The sequence below is a fragment of the Drosophila erecta genome, unplaced genomic scaffold (genome assembly GCF_003286155.1).
Source record: "Drosophila erecta strain 14021-0224.00,06,07 unplaced genomic scaffold, DereRS2 tig00000021-arrow-pilon, whole genome shotgun sequence".
NCBI classification, from domain to species: Eukaryota; Metazoa; Arthropoda; class Insecta; order Diptera; family Drosophilidae; genus Drosophila; species Drosophila erecta.
The window spans coordinates 20,598,447-20,621,885 of NW_020825198.1; the positions used below are offsets into that span (position 1 = coordinate 20,598,447).

A 23,439-nucleotide genomic window follows, 5' to 3' on the forward strand; every position below is an offset into this window, starting at 1 on the left:
TTAAGGTCATATATCCTATTATATACTATTATATTTGCAAACTGTACAAATGTAGTATTATAATGTGGTAACAATATAACTTATTTTATTAGTTAATAAAAATAAAATACAGCACAAAAAAATAATTACCTGTGTGTCCAAAAAAACAATATTTTTCCAGTTGCTCACTTTGAATATTGCACTCGATCGTTTTTCACGATCTCTCACCATTTTGTGCGGCATTTGAGTGCTTCACTCACTGGTCACACACACACGTGAATACATCTACTCGAGGAATTCGTTACCACATTTGATTGGCTCGATTAACACAATCGGGGCACCGTTATAACCAGTATACCCACACATACAACCGGTAAAGAGAGCGGCTTGCTCATGAGAGAGCGATCCACCAACACTGTCGCAAAACGTGATCGTGCTGCAGTCGTCGTCGGGTGTTATAGATAAACGAGCCGATCCCGTTTGCCGTGGGCGAAAACGAGACCGGACTATATGGCCGTCTCCCGTGCATCGGGCGAGTTTATATACCCGGCATATATGTTCTCGTTTCGCTGACCAATGCAGAGCAGCTGGCTCTGGCTGAGAGCTACCCATGCAAACGAGAGCGATCAATGAGAGCGATCACTCACACAGACGCATCCATCGAAATCGTATTAACGGCTTATCGGTGGGCGTGGTCTATCGATCGTGGAGTTTTACCCAGCACCCACCTCCCCCGAGCTCCACAAAAGCCCCTCGTACATTGCCCACTTCCCGCGACCTCGACCGAAAGAGCGAAAGAGAGGGACAAAGTGCCTCAGAAAGAGAGGGCAGTACGTAAGACTCGAGTGATGGAGTTTTCCTAACGGTCTGCTTCTTTTGCTTTTTTTTGCATCTTCCACTAGTTTTTTCGCCCGTTTGGCAGTTGTCAAGCTGTCATAGTTTCGATCATTAAATGCGATATCTGTTGATAGCCATAAGACATTTTACGATATTACTAACATTGTTAGCTGGCGCCCCCTAGTGCGAAAGAGAGACAAACTCGCCGAACCGCAAGATTCCAGATGCCGTCCGCGGGATTAATGTATCATAAATAGCTTAGTTTCTGGAAATTATACCTCGACCGTATGGTAATCGCTAAGTATAAATTATAATTAGCCATCTTTATGCCCAAGATCTACAAAATTGAATAGTTGCAGTCGCCGGCGTAATATCAATTGATTGGTAAATAGTTGCCGTTGGTAGTATCGGTCATTAAGATCTATGAATATTCATAGCCACAGCTCTTAGTGCATAGAGTATTTGCCCGTTGTTGTATGATAAATAGGTATACCTATTTTATGGTCATGTATTTCGCCTGGAAATAGGTTTCGCAACAAAGATCAATCAGTCTGGTAAATAGACTTCATGTTAAAATCGCCTTGAAATAATACTCATTTAACAATATCCGACATATTATGAAAATGATTTAACTATCCTTTTAATATCGAACTATTAGCAAAAATAAATGTTTCTGATTTTCCCTATCGATCGTACTTTGCTACCCAACACTTCTCAGTATTGTTCCATCGATATTTCTCGGTTCCCATAACAACAGCCCTTTTTGCCACGGCAAAGACTTCCTTAATGGAATATTTTACAGATGTAAGTATTTTCCTTTGCATTTTGCAATGGGCGTGAAGCCAGCTTATTTCGTGGCTCAATACGATTTCTATACTAATTTTCCCACTTTTCCCTGCTTTCTCCGCGCACAACGTCTTGTCTTATCCCATTTTGACTTTCGGTAGGAAAATGTCACAGAAGTTAATCCAATTTGCTGTTTTACGACAGAGCACAAAACAGTGGAAACCCGCAGCTCGTTATCATCCTGTTCGATGCTCTTTGCAAGGGGTAACCCTTCTGCCTTCGGTCGGGAAACGCCTCTGATTCTCGGGTTTCCTTCAGAACAGAAATGGGGTGTTTTAAACCCATTACAAGGGCCCTTACCAGAAGGAGTTCGCTTTCCTCGTTCTTCTCTTGCGGTTTTCCGATTGCGGTTTCCTTTGCACCCGCACTCTCAGCCGGATACTTTAGACAAATGTTCACGCTTTAATTTTTGGTCCTTGGCATTTGCATATGGCCAGAAGGAGATGGAGTGTGCGGGAAGGGAAAGGGATGGGTAGTGCCTGCTAATCCCTGGTGAGCAACAGATTATCCCCTACAATTGTTTGTTCTTGATTTGTTTGTTATGGGTGCACAGCCGGGACTAAATAGGGATTCTCCATTCCCGCTGCTTTCTTTCTATTAATCTACACTTGGAAAAAGGCAGTCACTTATGTCCAAGGATGCTTTCGAAAATAAGAAATAAATGTGATTGGCTTATTGAAGGAAAATGTAGTACACAACATTTGGCCTACGGAAAGCGCAGACTTAAATATTAATAATATTAATTTGACTTTAATAGTCGAGGTATGATTTTATTGATTGTTCGATAATACAAATAATAATAATTATTCAGGGGTTCTCCTAATTTCGCCCAGTGCATATTTTCACAAAATGCTGCCTTACAATTGCAACAAATGCAGCAGGGAAATGCTCGAGGGGTTTCCTCGCCCGCCGCCTTTCTTTTCCTCCGCTTTTCCGCTGCGGCCTCGCCCCTTTCTGGTTACACTTTAATGCGTTCTAATGTATGTGACTTTTGCCGGGATTTCTCGTTTGCCATTTGCCGCCGCCGAAACTCGAACTTCGAGTGACTTGCAGAACGCAGAACGCAGAATGCAGAATGCAGAATCGGTGAATTCGGAGCGGAATGTGTATGAAAATGGACTAAAGTCGTCCTGACAATCATACATCATCAATCACCGGCTCGATTTGTATTCCGACCCAGCATGATCGGGCCCCTTTCGATCAATATAAATATTTCTGCTGAAATTAGGTTACAGGCAAATTGTGTCCATCCGCATGAGGCATCCAGTTTCGGCGGCAGTTGCAGCAGCTCCAGTTTCAAAGAGAAAGAAAAGGAAAAACTTATGTCATGCCCGGCTACCTTTGGTTCGGTTTTTGAAGACTGCTCCCCGTACAATAAATTAATTATAAATGCATTAATCACTGCCAAAATCAACAACAATCGTAGCTGTATATTTTTTATACTTTTTGACAAATACTGACATGAGTGCTCCCCGCTAGCTGTTCGTCTCATTTCATTTGGAAGTTTTTGGCTTGGTTTCGGTTTTCGGTTTTCAGTTTTCGGATTTCGATTTGGTTTTGGCTTTGGTTCGGTTCATTCTTTCAGGCAGCGCGTGAAATGAAAACAAAAATTTAAAACACGTTTTCGCGCTTATTTCTGACTAATTTATGCGTTCGATTTGAATTCGCTTGTTGTTGGTTCCGATTCGACAGAATTCTGTCTTCAAATTACTCTCTCGCATGGTGGGTATTGCTAAAATAAAACTAACCATCATGTCTATGAGCAATGTGTGAATACGATTCAGGATCTATTATACCATAATTAAAAATATGAAATAAATTATACCATTAAAAAATGATCAAAACAGCTGACTCCAAAAGTAATTTTGTTGGAATTAAATATTAAATTAAATATACGATTAGATGTGGGGTAATCCATCTTGATTGGAGATGAAGTAATTCGCTTGCATAATTTTTGAATAAGAGAAGCAAAGATATTTAATGATTTGAGAGCATTTCCACTTCGGCGACGCTTTTGAGAACCCCTAATTCATTTCTCAACCGAGTTTGATTTTGATTGAAAGCCAACAAAGAAACGAAAGAAAACAAAATTGATTTCCACCTTGCGGCACTTGGATGCCCGATGCTCTTTGCATGTTTTACATTTGGCAGCCTGAGTGGACTTAGTTTATTTGAAATTCGGTTTTGGTTTGCAGCTCTCCGTTCGGATGGCTTTTATGCGGTCGGAGAAGTATGCAAATGAGATCATTGATCTGCTTTTGGTATCGATTTGTTTTTGAAGAGTTTGGAAAACTTGAAACCAAATCATATTTGACCCTAGGGGTCGCCACATGCCAAAATTAACGAAAACAGAAATGTTAATTTCGGCATATGAAAAATGTGAACTGTTGACCATATCTCTCCATGTATGTAGATTTATATTTGTGTTTTGGTTGCTTCGCCTGCTTCGGCTGCTTTTGCTCCCTGTCCCCGTTCTACAAGCGCGAATTTGAATTTAATCAAATGAATTATGATTGTCAATGGAGCGAACTGCGCGATGATCAATTTGGATCCGACTTGCCATGTGAAATCGTGGACAGTGATAAATTGGCAGATCAGTAGGGGCCCTAGGGCGATATCAATCAGCTTTGGAAGTGGTCCAAACAAATTGCTCCACAATTCAGGCGGCCCAAAAAGCTGTATTAATCCTACACTTTATGGCCCGACCAGTTTACGCATATATCCCAACATAATGGGCCATCCGAGAACAGCTTCCGTTTTGTCAAAAACCAGCCATTACCTTTTCCCTTTCTGGAGTTGGTTGCGTGCACAAAAGTCGGGCATTGTTGTAGGTTGTCTTTTTCCCGCTGCTGTGCTGCTGGGAGAGATTTTTCCCAAATGTGGCCGAAAAATGTGAACGAGTCGAACTCAAAGTGCCATATTTAACAATTGTTCCACACATTTGGACATTTGGACTTGGCTTCGGTGGGAACCTGCCCGAAGTTGACATCACACATCAGGGGTGAAGAAAAGCCCCACTCTGTCCATTCGGACCGATTTCAATGTGTAATTGTAACGCCTTTGTTGTTGTGTTATTAACACCTTGCAGCCAAATGGACTATGAAATGGTTGTTGCCCCTCCAGGTGCGAAAGGTTTTTAACCCTAGATCTAGCGGTCCGAAAGGTGTTCCAGAAAAACAAAGCTTTCGGTTCACTCTTCCCACTGTGCCCGCTTGGAATTTCGTGAATTTATGCATAATGGTCATACATTAAATTCATAACATCACGTTGGTCGATTTGTTGGTCCCACAAATGAACTTCGGGCTCCTCTGAAGCCGCGATGCTGTGAAAGAAGCTCATTTTAGTGGGTCATAAATGGAGTACGATTTTTCACAGCTGATTGCGAGAAACGCTTGCCCTGAATAGCCCAGCTCTGTGTTTCTGTACTCTGGATTTCGCCGAGTGGGTGATTCAGTTCACCAGTCCAAGATTGCTTAATTGGAACCGCGGCGACAAATGGAATCGAAGATCTTCCGAATTTTGGGAGGACACTTTAAACCCGAACAAATGCCAGAAAATATCAAACAGATTGGCAGATTTAATATCAAACGTATTGTGATACAAAGATGCAAATATTGGTTGAGCGACCTCTTCTAATTCATGTTCTAAATGTATGAATTCCGCCTCAGGATGTATGTGGTATATTTCCGTAAATTCATGGCAGAATTGAACCTGCACCCAGAGTATCTTAAATTCGACGATTGCAGCTTTTCCGCATTTCCCATGGCGGGTTATGTGAGAAAGTAGCCGGCCAGCGCCAACAGATGGGCAATAAAATGGCCAGGCCCACAAGGCGCATCTGGGAGGATGGTGGGATGGCGGGATGGCAGGAGGACATGACTTCAACTTACCTGAACTTCAAAGTGGGGCGATGCTCCGGGCAGCAGGCACCTGCACTGGGTTAGCTCCCTCGCTCCCTCGCTCCCAAGCCGGCCATGGCATAGCAAATCATTTTGAAATGAATCATATATCTCGGACCATGACACGAAGACCCAGAGATGAACTTGTGCCGGGGTGCTGGAATGGGGCGTTGACTGCGTGCCGACAATAAAACTGTGAAGATGTATAAATCAAAGCGCTGGCGATTAGCTGGGGGAAAATCGTATAAAATATGTTTTCAATTTTCCCGCTGCCACACTGGAATTGGAATCCAATTTAATAGATGGATTGTCTGCCTTTCCGCCAAGCCCGCGCTGAACTTGACCCAATGATATTTAGTTAGCCAGGCGACGACTCCGGCCAAGACAAAGGCAATGTCGGCCAGGAAAGTGGCAAGTCAAAGGCAGTGGCAGTGGCATCTGCATTATGGCAATGCGGAGTATTGTGTTGCCTCTTTCCCATGTTGCCAGTTAGCCAGGTTGCCAGTTGCCAGGTTGCCAGTTGCCAGTCGCCAGTCGCCAGTTTGCCCATTCGAGCTGACAAATGACTAAGGTCGCCGCGCGTTTGCAGCACAATTGGCCCGATGGGGCGGTTTCTGTTTGGACGGGGCGGTAAGAAGGTCGTCGGATCGCTGCAGTCGTCTTAGCCAGTTCCAACTCTGATGCATCACACACCACTCGGCAGCTGCAGTTGCGCCGGACGCTGAAGAACACTTGAAATAAATTAGAATAATGTTTTCAAAATGAACTACTTTCGAGTTCTAAGCTGTAAGCACTAAATAAATTAAATGGCATTTTTTTATTAAAATGCATTGCATACAGATGACAAATTTAATAAAAGTAATCATAAACTAGGACATGAGCTTAGTTTTAAGCCGATAAAATACTGATTTTAGTCTAAAAGGATAGAAGATATTTAATTATTTCAAGCGCAAAGTTCTTAAGTAAGTACCCTAAAATCGGATTGGATAACTCAAGTTGTACCTTTTATTGGGGCATTTCGAATAGAACCAGGCTTAGGCCTTACAAATATTTGTATTTCCAGACAAAATTTTCTTCAAGTGCACCCATAGCTAAAGAAACCCCAACTTCGCATCCGAGCAGGTGTTCCGCTACATACAAAAGACACAGAAACCTCAACTGAAGCTGTTTGATGCGCACGAATTCCGTTTTTAGCTGAAGCTTAGGCGATGCCAGTTTTCAGTTTTCCATTTTGTTGCAATAAAATTTTAATAAGATTTTCCTCTAGAATATATGTGTGCACACAGCTAAATCGTGATGCAGCTCATCGCTCCAAACTCCCCATCTTTTCAGCGTTTTGTGTGGCAATCGATCGCAGCTCCATTTTTGTGGGGCTTCGTCTGGCGAAATCCAAACAAAACTCCGCACTTTTGAAGGCTCTCCATCTGATGCCTCTATATAATATTGATTATTGAGTGGATCTGCACGTGTGTGCCAGTGTATTGTTAATGCAAATTGTGCTAAAATCGCTAAACGTTGTTAATGACAGTCGCCGTCGACTTCGAGCCGAGTGTTGAGCTGAAAAGATGGCGATAGATGCACTTTGGGTGTGTCGGCTGTTTGTCTAATAGAAAAAAACGCAATCAATATATTTGTATATTATATAGACAATAATTGCAAAATAAACGATCGCTCGATTGTGTGGTTAATTGTTCGATGCCGTCGAATATGAACACGTACAGAAATGCGATTTCCACTGCGCTGGATATGAAAACAGGCTAATTAGAAGCTTTGGGTCAAAAAGGGGCTAATATTTCCATCAACCTTTTATAGATCCGTATGAGTTACAGATATAAAATTCAATCCCCAGGCTGAAGGATATACAAGTACTGCCCACATGTTATCCCGCATTTGTACCCAACTAAATCTTGCTGCTGTCAAAATTGTTAGTTTTCCGAAACGAAACCGGCAATTAAGCCGCAGTCTGCATCTTGATCGGCACTAACTGTTGACCCTCACGCTTGATCACTCAATTAGCCTGACCGCACACGGAGCTCCTGCTCCCAACTAATAACTCGGAGGTTCTGCCTCCAGATGTTCCTGATCGCCCACAGCCGTCAACACTGGAGTATAAAACGTATTATGTCCACCCGAAAAAGCAGGGGTGTGGCTCAAAAGGAGATGTCTGAAGGATAAAGAAGGGAGTCGTAAAAATTGAAAAAGGGAGAAAAAGAACAAACCTGACTAAGCCGCAGATGATGAAAAGAGCGTGTGTCGCAGATTAAAATTTCCATGTTTAGTTGAGAAAATAATGCAGAAATCATGAATGTAAACAGCAATTGTCGTTGTTTCGGGGCGACCCGGCCTAAACAAGCAACAATATTTGCCTTTCGGCATTTTGCGCATTTTGCGCATTTAGGGCGCTCACGCATGTAATTAGGAATAAACTGAACTGAGGCAAATATGCAAACGGAATACTCAGAGCCATAGATATTATTGGGTACTTTGTGCCTAAGTCCTCGTGCGTGTGTACTTAGCCAAGTCGCTGGATTTTCGAAACACTCGTCGTTTGGGAAAATGTGTGCCAACAAAGGGCTTATTTAAATGTGCATTAGAGCCCCTCGCCTTAACCCTAAGTCGTGTCACATGTCAACAGTTTTCCAAAACTTCCTGTCCGGCGATTAAAGAAAGTTCCTGGCCAAATACGAGTAAGAGGAACTACGGACTACGTGTTTTCCCCGCACAGAAAGACAGCCAACATATGGTCGATCGATTTCATGGTCAAGAGGAGCAGAGCGGCAGTTAGTTCGGGTTTCTCGGTTCTTAGCCAATGGATACAGTCATTAGGCTACCGATCATCCCCTGGTTAATTGCCCTGAAATTAGGCTGTCATCGGCATTTAGGTTCAGGAAGTGCAGGAAACATCGCTGTGGGTCTCGATCATCGATTTACGGCCGAAAGCCGAAAGGCTTCTGCCGTCAGCTGCTGGTAATCCCTAATAGTGCGATCATTATAATAGCATCATCGTCTATTTGCAATCAAACAAACTCACACAGTTTTTCGTTGATTAATAAACCGCGGATTATTCATAATACCACAAAGCTGCCACAGCTTCTTGTTAATGAGCTCCATCGTGATGAGTTTCTCGAATGTCGAATGTCGAAGTTTGATGTCTGAGGTCATGCCATGGATTTATTTCCATCGCTCATAGATCATATTTCCATGAGAAGGGGCGGTAGCCCAACACCTGCGTACTAGCCGATCGAGCGTAGAAATTTCCGCATTCCGCATTCCGCTGACCCACAAAAGTGGCCAAAAGACCTCGCTCCACGACCGCCCAAAAATCAACTGGCTATCCAGCATCGCGGCCGATATATTTTCCCTTTTGTGCATAATAAATCACACACTTTTTCTTTCGCTGCTTCGGCGTGGGAATTCGAAACAGTGAAATAGATTCAATAATCAACGAGAAACAAAGGCCTAATCAATTAAAGTCTCTTATCATTGCGGTGCATCAGCCAGCGCTAACGAATAATATTTTTTCGGTTGTTTCTCGGCCGCTTATTATTGAAAGTGTTTTGTTGAGCTCACGATATGCTTGTAAAACAAATCGAAACAGTGGAAGGGGACGAGAGAAAGAGACTCGATTTATAGGTACCCTACAATATATAAATAAAATTTTTGACCAATCTTGGGTTATAGTGGATCGGGATGCGAGGGAGATTCGACTTGTTGATCTAGAAAATATAATTAAACCTAATATTATACAATCAACATATTACAACCGCATACATCCTATAATTTCCACAGAATATTGGGGAACAATATATGGGCACCCACAACTTCAAAAACCCAAAAAAAACCTTTACTTACAGGGTATCACTTTTCGTTCGAGTTTTTGTTTGATTGAAAATCCAATTACCGAGCACTGACAGTACGTTGAGTTTGTTGTACTAATTTCCAGATTCCGTGGCGGAAGGACATTCATCAATCAACCCATGGCCGACAGTCCATGCAAAATTATATCATGTGTTAAAAGTTATGACGGATCATCGGAGGTGTAAAGTGTCGTTGGCAGTGCCCTCCATCGATTTGGCTCTTTCTCGTTTTATTGGTATTGTTTTGAGTTTCTTTTTTCGCACAGCTTGAGTTTTTGGTAATACATCCACTTTTCCATCCATTACTCATCGCATTCAACGATCGGCGGAACAAAAAATAAATACGCCCAATCAAAGCGATCTTTCGACGCAAACAAAAGGATCGTTCGAGATTTTTATACAACGCTTTTTGATTCCCAATTGACAGGCGGCATACAAATCCCCCGATTGTTGTTATAAATTGGCTCAAAACCCCTGCACAATGCACTCGGCCATCAATCATACAGCAACTTATACTGCCACATACGTATCTGATATGTTATAAATGTTTTCATTTCGGGCAGTTCGTTAAACCGAAGACTTCTCACCTCGGAGCTAAGGGCACTTCCACCTGCGCATCTCGTTGGCTGTCGAATCTATGAGATTCTCCCGGAGTTTAGCCTTAATTGACTTGACGCAAGTAAGCTTTATCGGGCTGTGTCCATCTATCGTATTTTCTGCTGTCAAAGCCTAATATCTGTGCCTATCAATTGTTTTCGCATCTGAGTTATCTTTTTTAATTTCAAGCCCGGCTCTGCCCTCTGACCCGGGTCAAAGTTGAGAGTGTGCGCGTGTGAGTGTGTGGGTCTCCTTTTCCCCATGTCGCGTGTTTCATTAGAGGCGACAAACAAACACAGCCAGTCCGCAGATTTCCAGCAATGATCAGCCCGCGGACCTCTACTTACAGTCGCCGTCTCCCTGCACCGCGACAAATTGCAATTAACATAGCTTGACTAATAAAAAGCCCTTTATTATTAGTGCACTATTGCAGAAAAGCTGCACTGAAACGAAAAACGAATCAAACTATATTTTTCTTAGTTTATTTAGCTTCTATCACTATTACCTTTCTTTCTGTGTAGCATAGCACACAGCATATTGTGACCTCAAAAACAACGAACGTGCGGTAAAAGCGTCGCCAACCTCAGAGAGCTCTAACCTGGCCAAAAGCAGCACACACTCGCACACTCCTTGGGCCAAGAGTCTTGGTCCAGTCAGCTAGAGTAGCAGCATCACAGGCAGCCACTTCTCCTCCTCCCAGTTTCCTTTTTTTGTTTCTTTTTGCGACGTGCCACACCTGTTTCATGTAGTCAAGCTCTTCTCCGCCTAGGAACCAGCCATCCAGAACAACACCTGGAGAAAATGCCAGGTACTTGTGCGCGAGTGGATCTATAAAAATGTGTTTAAAAGGGTCAGCCGTCTGTTCAGGTTGCTAAACTAAAGAATAAAATTGTTTTACTTAATGATTATTCAGAGAAACGTGTTACATAGGTCATATTCCTATAATGCAATTAACTGCTTAAGGAGTTTTGTAGTTGGAGCTCTATCTTTACCCACCAAATACTAATATTTTAATGTATATTAATATATAATATTTAATTTATAATATTTACCAATATTTTTACGTGCGCTTTAAGGCTGTTGTCCTGTTTTTCAGTGCAGCCAGCGCCTTGTGAGAACTTTTTGTTTTCTTTTTTGGGGGGTTTGGGGGGCTGGACTTTGTGGGCAACAATTTTTTGGTCTCTAAACTGACCTTAGCCAGAGATCTGGCTTTGGGAGCTGCAAACGCATTTCTGATAATGATGGACTGTATTAACCGTTAGCCAAAGTTGAAGCCAGGCTGCTTCGGGCCAGGCCTTTACCACCATGCATGTGGCCATAACAACAACAAGCTGCGGCAATCAGTGGACATTTTAAGTTTTTCCAACCTCTCTGGTGGGAAATTGCTGGCCAGCGTTTCGCCGAAAAATGAGCACTAGAGAAATGAAAATAGGGGGAGCTAAATAAAAATGAACGGAAAAGCCTTTGACAGCTGGGGCTTTTACTCTCAGTCTTTAATGTCGCCTGTTCCTAAACAATTTGAACTTGTCAAGCGTAATCAGTTTTCCTTTCATTTGGTCTGACATTTACCGCCGCCAACGAAGCCGACGTTGACGCATGGCCATGTCATCAGCTCTCCAGCTGCCCAGCTGCCCAGCTCCCCAGCTCCTTGGCCATCCGCGCTTCTGGCCAACGTGTCCGGCTTCTTGGCCAGAAACGCAGACGCAGACGTGGACGCAGCGCGGTGGCAATTATCAAAAAGCGCGCAACTTTTCACACGCAGCCGATCGATCGCAGTCGCATTGCTGGGATGCTGCAGTTGCAGTTGCAGTTGGTGTCGCTCGCAACTGCAGTCGCACCAGTCGCAGATACAGCGGTGTCACTAATTACGGCTCATTATAGTGACCAAAGTGTAACATGTTGTCAGCTGCGAGGACAACCAGCAAATGCAGGAGGGGAGAAATAAATGAAGGGGCCAGTGCAGCTATTGCAGTCAGAATACTCTGCCAATCTGATAGGTTGGTAAATCTAGAGAGGTTTGGATTTATTTTCAATTTATAACTTATAAGATAAAAGTCTGATGTTGAATTACATCAAATTTATGTTGATTTGTTTCATTTGGATTGCGATTTAACTTAAATTTAACTTATCAACACCTGAAGAAGGCTCTAACAATGATCAAATCATAGGAGGAAAGGGTTACTTACAACTACGCCTAATTGAGTTCCCCCATTAAGAGCTCTTTTCTGTTTATGGCCTAGCAACTACTTCTTCAGTTTATCGGACAACATTCATTCTGGAGGCTGGGGCAAAGTAATCGCAAAGTTATCATACCCACACTCCCTGTTTTCTGTTCCTTTTGTACCTACGACTCGTGGCTCACACATGAGTGGATGGATCGAAATCGAGTTGGAGACGAGGCTGAAGTTGGAGTTGGAGGAGATATCCAAACACCTGACAGTTGGCTGTTGGCGCTAGCGCTGCGTCTTCGTGGTTTTTCTGCCAAGTGACCATTTTTGGGCAGCCAAGTTTGGAGTGAGTGGCGATCGAAAGTGCAGCAGACGCAATTCCCAACTATTTGCTTTGTATCCAAAAATTCTACGCCGTATTGCTTCGAGAGCCTAACAATTAAGTTCTCGAAGAGACAGCCAACCTGTTCGGAATTTCGAAACTCGCTGTACAGCCAGGCCAAATGTCACTTTTGGACCCGGTCTCCCAAATTAGCTCCATTACAGAGTCCGTCCGATCCATCGATCTTGCCTGTGAAATCCATTTCAAGTGGTTTCAGCAGCCCGAAAACGCAAAATACAAGCCCCTTGTATTGGGCGATACTCTCACTTGAGAATAACCCTAGAGTCGTTTGCTACACGAGTTGCCCAAATCACTTATAAAAATCGCTTGAGAAACCCTTGAAAGCCGACGACGATCAGAGTCGTTCAAAGTTCGTGTCAACATCATCAATTTTGATCAATATGTATGGTCTAATGCTCTCCCGCTCCATCACTAAACGTGCACAGTCGAGGACAGAAAAATAGGCATGTTCTCAAAAAAGGAAGTACTTTCTGAGACTTACTGGATCTCTAGATCGCAAATAATATAATTTGTAGTTATACAAACACAACATATTTAAATCTTTGATACTGGTAAAAACATGATCCTATTTTTTAAATATTTACAAAAATCAAATTTTAAATATATGGCCAAAATACCACTAGTATATGTATACACTACTGCTGCCACATCAGTTGATTCCTCTCCATCTGCCATTTAAACGGCTCCTTTGCCTGCGGGGCGCGATCGTGTTTGAGTTCATCGCATTCGTCTCCGATCATAGACTCGACAAAAATATGGAAAATTACAATTATTAGGCATTTGGCTTGTTTGTTTATTGGTAGGTGTATTGGGGTTATACGCTAAATGATACATCGATCGTTTGAATAGAGCGATCGAGCAAAACGATCCGGCGCGATCAGCGCGATCGTTCAATTGATTGCCCGCCCCGATCCGAGATTCGATCCTATCCGATCCGATGCAATCCGCTGGCCAGCGGACAAGTGAAAATCTCTGGGCCGACTGGAAGATGAATGGAAATGGCTGCCTAAATGGCAGCGGACATGATCGAGCCGATCGTCACTCCACCTCCTGGCATGATCACTTTCTTTTCGGACTGGCCGGGGAAAACGCCAAGTGGTGGTGACATGTGTTCGTCTGGGAGACGGGTCGCCTCCACTCTTGACCCAGCTGCACAAGCAATTATGAGCTTGCTGATCCCGGCTAGCTTGACTGCTGATGGTCTTCATCATGATCAATGTCCGAGATCATCTGGAGCGAGGGAGCTGCGGCTGGTATCTTGGGGGACTTCGTCTGGTTAAGTGACGCCCTAGGCCCGCACTCGCTGGCGACCCTGTTTAACTTTATAAAAACTCATTATAATGTCTTATAAATGCACTTGTATCAAGTGGGATTTCTTGATTGCTGTCTCCGTCTGTGGCACTGGCCCTTCCCTGCGCCCAACACCCGCAACTTTGCTTTCAGCCTGATCCGAAGCTGCTCCTTTTCTTGCACTGGCAGAAATCTTCCCAAACTGTGAGCTACTCAAACTGACTCAGCTTTCTTGAAATTATATTATATTTCTGCTGCAACTCTCTTTATGGAATTGCTGAAATTTATTGCACCACAAGAATTGAAAGGGTGACGATTTGCAGTATTTTTGTGTGACACCATTTCTCCCTGTGTACGCGCTGGGTGTCTGTCTTCTGAGTCTGGGCCTTGCTCTCCACTCGACTCACTCGGTTCGGCTTGGGGTCCGGGCTCCCATGCTCTCATGCTTAGACACATAGTTCGCTCAAGATCATAACATGACCTTTTGACTGGCAGTGATTTCAACGCCCACGCGTATAAAACAGACCCAGCAGCACCGCACCACCGCACCACCGCACCACTGCACCACCGCACCACAGAAAGCCAAAAGGAAGGCAGAAGGCAACCGCACCACAGCGATCTGGCTCTGTGGTCTGTATGTTTATGGAAAATGGGTTATGAGATATTTCTCTGGCCTTTATCTCTTGGCCATTTCTATTTTGACCATGGGAAATAAATTCTGTGAGCTCGGTGGGCTGGTCGCCCGCTAATCGAATGGACAGACCGGCATCTGAAAATCTGGCCGAGGAAAAGCCAACCACGAAGGACGTTCGTTCAGCACTTTACACCCACGCCAGCCCGAAGGTTAAAGATTCCGCCTGGCAACTTGTTGCATTTCCCTATACGTGTATGTGCGGTAATTGAACTCACGCGTGTGGGGATAGTCCACCCTTGATGGAAAATCGATAGACCCCAGCCCAGCCCCGACCTTCTGTCCACAGAGTCCTCCTTGTTTTCTTGGTTGTCCTTTTGGTTCATACCAACGAACAGCCAATAGAGTGTGTATTTTGGAACAGACATCGCACACGCGACGATGGCTTCAGTTTCTGGCGCCCCACCACCCACATAACAAGTTTCCCGACTGCATTAACCCACTGCCAAAAGCGGGTGCAAGGACTCCACAACCCTCCTCACGATATCGGCAAGGAAGGTTACGCTGGGATGTGGCTTTTCGTGGCTTTTGGGATACCTTAACAGGGGGCAGTGATGCGAGTATATGTTGGCCATATTTGCTAACCATATTTAGAGATCCATAATAATAATATAATAATGTAATATATAATATAATTTAAATAATAATTATATAAGCTAATAATTATATAATATGACATTTTGCAGTGCTATATTTTGGCACGTTTGCACTGACTGGTAGACACTGTAAACTATTTGTGATACCCCTTAAGTTAGCTTTGTTTACCGCTTGAATGGGGTTTGGTTGCCAGGACAACGCGTTGGCATTCCAATGCAAAACAAATCGAGTTTCGGTTGTCGGAGCCCAGGGTTCGAAGGAATTTCAGTGAAGCTCCTGCACAGCCTTGGTGTGGTGCTTCGCCGAGTGCTAGGACTCCAGCCGACCTTTGATATTTCGGCTCTATATCTAGTCTGCGAATCGGAGGAGCAATGAACTGACATGATTACGGGACCGGAGGCCAGGCAAACGCACAGGTTGTTGGACCTGAAGAAGCAGCAATGGGCCAAGGAGAGAGGTGGGTCTACTAGGCTTTTTAAAGCGTATAATCTGTTGTTAAATATACATTTTTTACAGAGGAAATAGCGCGCATGGATGAGATGTACCACCATCACCACACCTCGCACCACAAAATCGAACGCACCTCCATTCGCACCTACTACTCAAACCTGGATCTCAGCCAGAGTTCGACCTCCAATCAAACTTCTAGTCACTCGCGAAGAGCTCAGGGTCCGGACATGCAATTGATCCTGCGCCAGCCGGACTATCGCCACGGCAATCAGGCCTACATGAATCAGTTGGAGCGGTACATCGACGATCTGGATGGGACTGCCGATGCGGACTTTGAGGACGAGGAGGAGTCGATGTATCGAAGAACCAGGAGAGGCAGCTATGCACCCGGAATGTCGTCTCGTCAGATGCAGAATCCCGCCCGCTATGCGGAACTAGTGCCCACATCTCTTCAAACTGCCAAGGGAAGGATGCAGAATTCTCGGCAGGAGGCGCAGCAACATCTGAAGCAGCAGCACCAGCAACTTTTGCTGCAGCAACAGCAGCAGCAACATTTGCAGCAGCAGCAGCAACAGCAGCGCTTGCGGAGTCCCAGTTTGCCAGCCATTGGACAGAGGGTGAGACACCAGGACACCAAGACGGGGAAGCCAACTGACATTGATCCCGGCAACGGGCCACATCGATTAAACAATCCCCAAGCTGGTGCTGGCAACCAGGGTGGCGCAGGTGGCGGAGTCCAGGGGCCTCCTGGTTGCCAGGAGGAGGACACATCCGGCTATCTGAGCGATACGCCCAAGAATCCCCATACCCCGGACATTTGGTTCAACGACGGGGCCAGTCAAATCGAGAGCATTAGTGGCATGGGTAGTGCCAGTGTCCTGGATGGCGGAAGCGTGGGCGCCGTGGGCGGGGGCGTGGCAGGGTGCCGCCGCCTCCGCCGATCGATACAGGCGGGCACTTCAGCTGCACCGATTCCTGCGCCGATTCCTATGCCCTTACCCCACCATCAACCACCCCCGGGAAATCCGCTGGGTAAGATATACACCATCAAGGGACGACGTGTGCCAGGGCAGGGATACGAGCCACTCGCCGCCGATGGGTACATGGCCGATGGGTGAGTAACCAAGTGACCCAATCACACATAAAAACACGCTAACTGCAATTAACCACGGAATTAATAAGCTTTATTAAGGTTTCCTACTGTGAATGCAAAACATTGATCCTAATACTTGTATATACCCTTTCTTAACTTTTTCCTAAATGAAACACATTTATTATATTCCCATAGATACTGCTACATGCCCGCACCCCCGAGCTCATCGAACCTGAGTATGAGCCGCGATGTCTCCACCTCGAATACTTACCAGGTGCACATTGGCAATCCGGACCAGAGTGACTTCTTTGTCCATGAGCAGCACGAAAGAGAGCGGGCTCGCTGGGCCAACTTTAATGGAGGAGCTGGTCACCAGGCATCCCCGCAGCCGCCAGGATGGCTGAGTCGCGGCATGCACGATCTTAAGGACAGCGAGGACGATGTACAATCAATGCAGTCATCCTCGACCTACTTAAGGGGACAGAATGCCCCTCTAGATGCCCATACACTGGCCGAAAGAATGGACAAAAGGCGCAAGGCGGCGGAGTACCATAATGCCATCAAAAAGCAACTCCACGAGCGGGAGTTAATAAGGAAATGGGAACAGGAACGCCATCGGCAGGAGGAGCAGATCGAGGAGGAGCGCATCCGCAGACAGAAGCAATTGGAGCAGGAGCGTCTGGAATTTGAGAGAAGAACTCTTCTGGAACGCGAAGAGGCCCAGCAGAAGAAACAGCAAGTAATGCTGGATGCCCTACATAAAGCTGAAGTGGCGGCCAAATTGGAGAAGCAAAAGAAGCGAATGGTCCGCCAGCCATCCAAAGCTTCTCAAGAAACAGACGAGGATGAGTCCGAGCTAATGAGAGTTCAATCCGTGGAGGAGGAGGAAGATGAGGAGGAAAAACCCAGGGCAGAGGAGCCACCATTCCAAGAGGAAGAACCATCAAATACACCACGTGGTGCACCTCCAGTTATGACAGAGGAAAAAGTGCTGATAGGCACCCCCATCAACCTTCGACGCACCATTACGAAACCCATTAAACAACCCAAGGATCCCAGAAAAGAGGAGCCCAAAGAAGCAACTCAAACCAAAAGACAGGCCTCTTTCCTGGGGGAGGAGAGGGAAAGTGTGGCTCTGCTTATGCAACCAGCTACCCTTATTCCATTGCCCGTTACCAGCGATATTTTTGGTCTCCAAAATACCATTGGCAACCTTCAGATAGCCACCTACTTCATGCAACAGCCCATGCAGAAACCACCACAGACACCGGGCTCCTATTCGAAGGCCACGATGACCCATCGTACAGATACCTCCATTTACACCGAGGATGGTTACCAGGCGGAGAAGGAGGAGGATCCACTGACGACTGCAAGATCTGGAAGAACGGATTTGGTGACCGCCAGTGGCTGCTTCTCCCCAGATTCACTGGAGGTAGATGTGGCTCCAGTTTCAGTGCCCGAAACAGATAAGCTGGCATTGATACCGCTGAAGACACCTATGCCACTTGGGAATTCGAATAGTTCAGATGACAGAGACGAACATAATCATGAGTTGGGTCACCAGGCGGATGTGGAGACCCAAACAGAGCTGCCCCTCAACTGCGATCTCTGCTTGTTCCACGATAACTTCTACAAGGTACTGCTCAAACGGGAGGTTTCTACCACCACCACAACCCAGACATCGAAATCTCAGACTCAGCCTGCAAAGGAATCGACTGCTGAAAAAGATCATGAGACCACAACCACTACAACCACCACCACAACAACCACATTTAAGGCTAAAAGCAAAGATAAAGACAAAGACAAGAGTTTCAAAAAGAATTTAAGCAAGGATAAGGACGCCAACAAGATGGATGATCGGCCCAAGTGGGGCGTCAATCGTCCGGTGGTCCAGTACGTAAAGGCCAGTGATCGGGATCCATTTTGCCTGAGAAAGAAGAAAAACCACCCAAGCACCGCCAAGCCACCCAGATCTCTGTCAATGGACTCTCGCTTGGATAGTGTGGCTCTCCCCGAGGATCGGCTACTAAATATCGCCGGAGGACCTCCATCCGCAGCGGGTGAACAGGAGGAGGAGGGCTTCCTCCTCAAAGCCCGTAATGTCTGCACCGAAATTTTACCCATTAAGACCGATGACAAGGGCCGAATTTTCCTCAATTTCCGCGAGGCAAGCGCCATTATGAACGAGGATGAGATCAAGGACAAGCTGCGACAGAAGTACTTCAATTTTGGCAGGATCCTTCCCAGAAGAAGTTGGGCCTCCGCCACCCAGCATGCTCTGCCCTTCAGCGCGGTGCCCACTGCTCCTCCCCAAGGTGCAGTGGGTGTGGGTGACTTGGCGGATGATTGAGATCACCTTATAATTGCTATGTGACGAGGAGTCTTTTACAACGCATTCATTCATTACTAGAACGACTGTAAATCATTTATGTAAACCTTTCAAGTATAAACATTTGTATTGCAGGCACCGAAATCGAATTTCTTTCTAAAGCCTGATTGCAGATGTTCCAAATCAGAACTCTTTAGCTAATATCAAAAAGGAAAAGCACTTTTAAGAACTTTATGGCGGGTTGCAGTGGGCGTGTCAACGTTCTGAAACAATCTTGCACATCATAGACGACACTGGAATCAACTAACTAGATTTTATCGTTGCCGAGATCTTGACGTTCTACGGAGAGACGACTCCGCCAGATCGACTCGGTTAGAACGAATCTCGCATACCCTTTTACTTAGCTGGTAACGGGTATAAGCACACGTTTTCAAAGCAGTTAAGATGCTTTTAAAGGTGTAATGGCTTCTTCACCACACTCCAGGCCAAGCTACTTGTTCTGCTGAGATTCCCAGTCCGTGAGAAAGGACTCCTTGTTCGTCTGGAATTTTCGGCTGCCTAGATGCGGATTGCTCGTCAGGCTTTCAGCCAGGTCTATTAGCAACATTGTTGCCTGGTCTTAACGCTCTGAAAGCCACAAATCACGCAAATGCTGCCACATTGTTCACGGCGAGCTGCTGAGCTGTGCGTTGCTGATTTTTGGCCAGATCCGTGGTATCCAGATATAAGTATCTTAAGCTGGGGGTCGGAGTCTGTTACACTTTCACAGAACTCAAAATGTCGTATTTCACGCATTTTTACGAGCGTTCGCGTAAATTTATGCGAAAAATCATAAATAACCTGGGCATAGCTGCTTTTCGGGTTCATCGAGTCCTCGGCAAACAAATTTTATTTGCCCCAAAGGGGCGTGCGTTTATGTTTCTGCCAGTGTTTTGTTTCCCTTTTCAGCAAGTGGGCGCTGCATATTTCAGTTAATTAACGCACTTGTGCGCTGTGTAACTATGAGATATCTTTTGGCATTTGCTTTTGTGACCCGAACTCCACACGTAACAACAATGCAGCCATTGAGGAATTAATTGCATGCCTTTTTGTGAGTTCTCTGGCTCCCAAATCCACTGCATCTAAGCCAAGGCGAGGTCGCTCCCCGTACCTCCCCTTTTCCCCCTCTTTTTATCTGACCCAACTGCAACTACAACAACAAGTTCAATGCCTCGGAATTAAAATTGACCTTAAGTTCTGGGCTATTTTGCACACTTCATTTCCACTTCATTTAAAGGTCTTGAGCTGCCACTTCTGTGTGGTAACATATTTTTTATAATTTTTTATCTAATGTTGTAAAAAGGGATATAATATGATATTTGATTTTCCTTTAAAAATGCATTAAAGGCATTACTACAAAATGTAAGTCCTTGTTCCTTAAAGATATATTATTAGTGGTGAGCTTAGCTTTATATAAGATTCGATATATCTATCAGTATTAATTAATATTATAAAATATATTTAGTTGCTTGATAATAGAGGGTATATAGTTGTCGCTTAAGCCAACTTAAGTGCTGTTTTGTATACTTTTTGTCGCTGACTAAGGGCAAACAAAGCCGCCAGTATAATGGCAACACAAAGTTCTCATTCGTGTTCTAGTTTCGCAGCAACAAGACGGCAAATTGCATGTGGATGCCTTGAATTCGAGTTTTTGGCATAGCAAATAGCACGGTTCGGTGGCCATTTGGCGGAGCGAAAATCTGCGGGGTGGTATGGCCGGAAAAATTGCATTTCCAATGTCACGTGAGGAAAAAGAGCCAGGGCGGCAATTGTTGTGCCGTCACCTTGAACGGATGCCAAAATCAAAGCGACGCCGTGATTAATGACACTTGATTAGGAATTCAAAGCGACAGATCTGCATTTCTTGTCGGCCAGCGTTATTTATTTAGCTAACCCGTTAATGGCGGACCCTCTTGAACTACAAAACGCTGACATAATTAATGACACTCGAGGGGAAGCTGAGATTTTGAGATTTCGAGCAATTCAAATCGATCAAGGGATCTCGGGAGTGCCTGCTCTTTTGCATGATTAATGATCGCAAAAAACAGATCGGCTTTTGCAACTGTTTTCTAATTGTTATTTTGCCAACAGTTCCTTTGCTGTGACAGTTGCTCAGGATTTTCAAGGAGTTTCCATTTGTCATTTGGGCCCTTCTGCGGTCACTTGAGCATCATTTGCAAGGCAGCTGCACTTCCACTCCTTTGTTTTAATATGCAGACTGCAACTGCAACTGCAACTGAGTAACCCAATCCAATCCGTAACCGAAACCGAACATTTTGACGGACAGAGCCCACCTGAGGTTGTTCCCGAGCGGAAATCACATCGACAAACACCACATAAACTATAAAAATTGTTTATTTTCGATGCAAGGCACTGCACTGAATCAATGTCCATAAATTTGATTGTTCCTATGCCCAATTGCTGTACTGGTTTATGGATAATTTATGAATGTCTCTTGCCCGGAATGTGAGCTGAATAATTGAGGGATTTGGAACTTTCATTGCATTTTTACGGCCTTCTTGTACTTACATTTTTCTAAGCTGGATGTTTGACTTAAAAGCAAATTCCAATCGTCCACTTGTAGGGAATTTTAATGTACTTAAATTTCCTTATGTCCTTTTAGTCAATCCTAACGCACTTTTCTATATCTAAGTCAAACGATTTGTAGCATTTTTGGTAAGATACTTTTATGATCAGATACTTTCCTTATGCATCTGCGTGTTCCCCAAGGACAGCTGCTGGAATATCCGTAATACTTTGTCATGGCCACACTTGATTAATTCCATAAAAGGATTACGAGAGCCGGCCGGTTATTAGATAACTTCCGCAGGAGGATATCGCGCCGATGAAGTCATCAGCGTGTCCGAAATGCTGAGCAGGAAATTGACATTTATCACACTTTTTACCTTTTGCGCCGGGCCCGAAACGCACTATTTTTTATTTGCGCACACGTCCTGGCATCCGGACTTCCTTTCTTCCATTATTTTATGGGTGCCAGAAAATATCCTGTTCCCATTTCAATTGCCATTGTCTGAGATTGTCGCCTTTGTCCCGGGATTCGTTTCGGGGCCATCATTATCATAATTAATGTGACTTAATCAAGAATAATGTTCGCCGAAGGAGCAACGCCATGTTGCGTCTAATCAAGTTATCCAAGGGAACCCTTTTAGACAATAATGCGGTCAACCGCAGCAGTTGAGAGCCGCACCAAGGGGTTGAAGGTCAGTCGGGACTCGCAATGCAGGGCCTACTTTGCATACGGGCAATAAAACTGAAGTTTTCTCCGTCTGAGATTTATGTAGCATGCAAAAGGCATTAACGGAAAAGATACCATTTCGAAGTTGAAGATTTTAATGTTACGGGTGCCCATATGTCGTATGTCAGTTGATAACTGAAATCTCAACCAGATTTGCTCATTATGCGAGCATTGTTGTGGTCGTTTTCCTCAGCGGCCACTGGGCTCCCTGCTCTCCCTGGGCGACATTCGCACGAATCGTGTCCTGATCCTTATCGGTCCTTACATAGCTGTGGTCCTGCTACCAGGAACTAGTCGAGTCCGGACTACTGTGAACGTACCTTTTGTGTGGCTGGCCGGGCTCCTATCGTCGCACATGTTGACACATTAATGTCCTCAATCGGTGCGTGAGGCCACTGGCAGATCCTAATCGGCGTTACTAACTGGAATCGTGTTGAATCTCGCAATCACAATGCGTTGCATTAATTTGGGGGCTTTGTTTCGTGCAATTAGTGCGCACTGGATTCGGGGTGAGCCTGATTTCGAATGCCATATGCGGGACTTCCTGATCGATGGACATCCAGATAAGCTGCAGTTGGGTGTGAAAAGCAGCGAAAACATGTAGTTCCTATAATTCTACACTTAAAACAGGGATAGACATCGTTGACTATGTACGCAAGGTTAATAAATAATCAATAGTGAAAATTATAAATTAAATATAATATATGCTGCCCTACTTCAACCCCATAAATACACCTAAACCTTGCTGGTTTTTAGAAACTCCATACTTCACAAACAAAAAATTAAACAATTTTAATTTAATAGTAACTGTAAGATGTTTCCAGTGTAAGCTTCAGCCGCTCAATACCGAATACCGATGAATTCGAGATTGAATTGTGTTTCGAACGGGCGTGGTACAGCTGCTCCCAAAAAGGCATAAACAAATCACAACAATTGCTGGAGGAGGGACTTGAAGGATCCAGGATGCGCGCAGAGGGATCCTCGCACACGGCAGCCATTTATCATCCACTAAACAAGCCAGGAGTCGAGCAGAAACAGAAAAGGACTTGCCATTGTTAGGGCAGCACTTTTGTCTTCCTGCCAGCGAAGTCGATCATAAATTGGAGGT

The 23,439-nt window shown here is 44.7% G+C and overlaps 1 protein-coding gene across 1 annotated transcript; it reads left to right on the plus strand.

Moving 5' to 3' along the window:
• The first annotated feature begins 15,403 nt into the window (after positions 1-15,403).
• LOC6546427 lies at positions 15,404-19,170 on the plus strand. Its single transcript, XM_001973485.3, has 3 exons — positions 15,404-15,621; positions 15,681-16,728; positions 16,903-19,170. Exons 1-3 carry the CDS (start codon positions 15,546-15,548, stop codon positions 19,055-19,057), a joined length of 3,279 nt encoding a protein of 1,092 aa, XP_001973521.1. The 5' UTR covers positions 15,404-15,545; the 3' UTR covers positions 19,058-19,170.
• The last annotated feature ends 4,269 nt before the right edge of the window (positions 19,171-23,439 follow it).

Bases quoted from the DNA above. Each gene is read 5' to 3' on its own strand.
- LOC6546427 (XM_001973485.3), top strand. From the start codon at position 15,546: ATGATTACGGGACCGGAGGCCAGGCAAACGCACAGGTTGTTGGACCTG. The intron at 15,622-15,680 runs GTGGGTCTACTA...CATTTTTTACAG, and splicing joins GCAATGGGCCAAGGAGAGAG to AGGAAATAGCGCGCATGGAT. The intron at 16,729-16,902 runs GTGAGTAACCAA...ATATTCCCATAG, and splicing joins GATGGGTACATGGCCGATGG to ATACTGCTACATGCCCGCAC.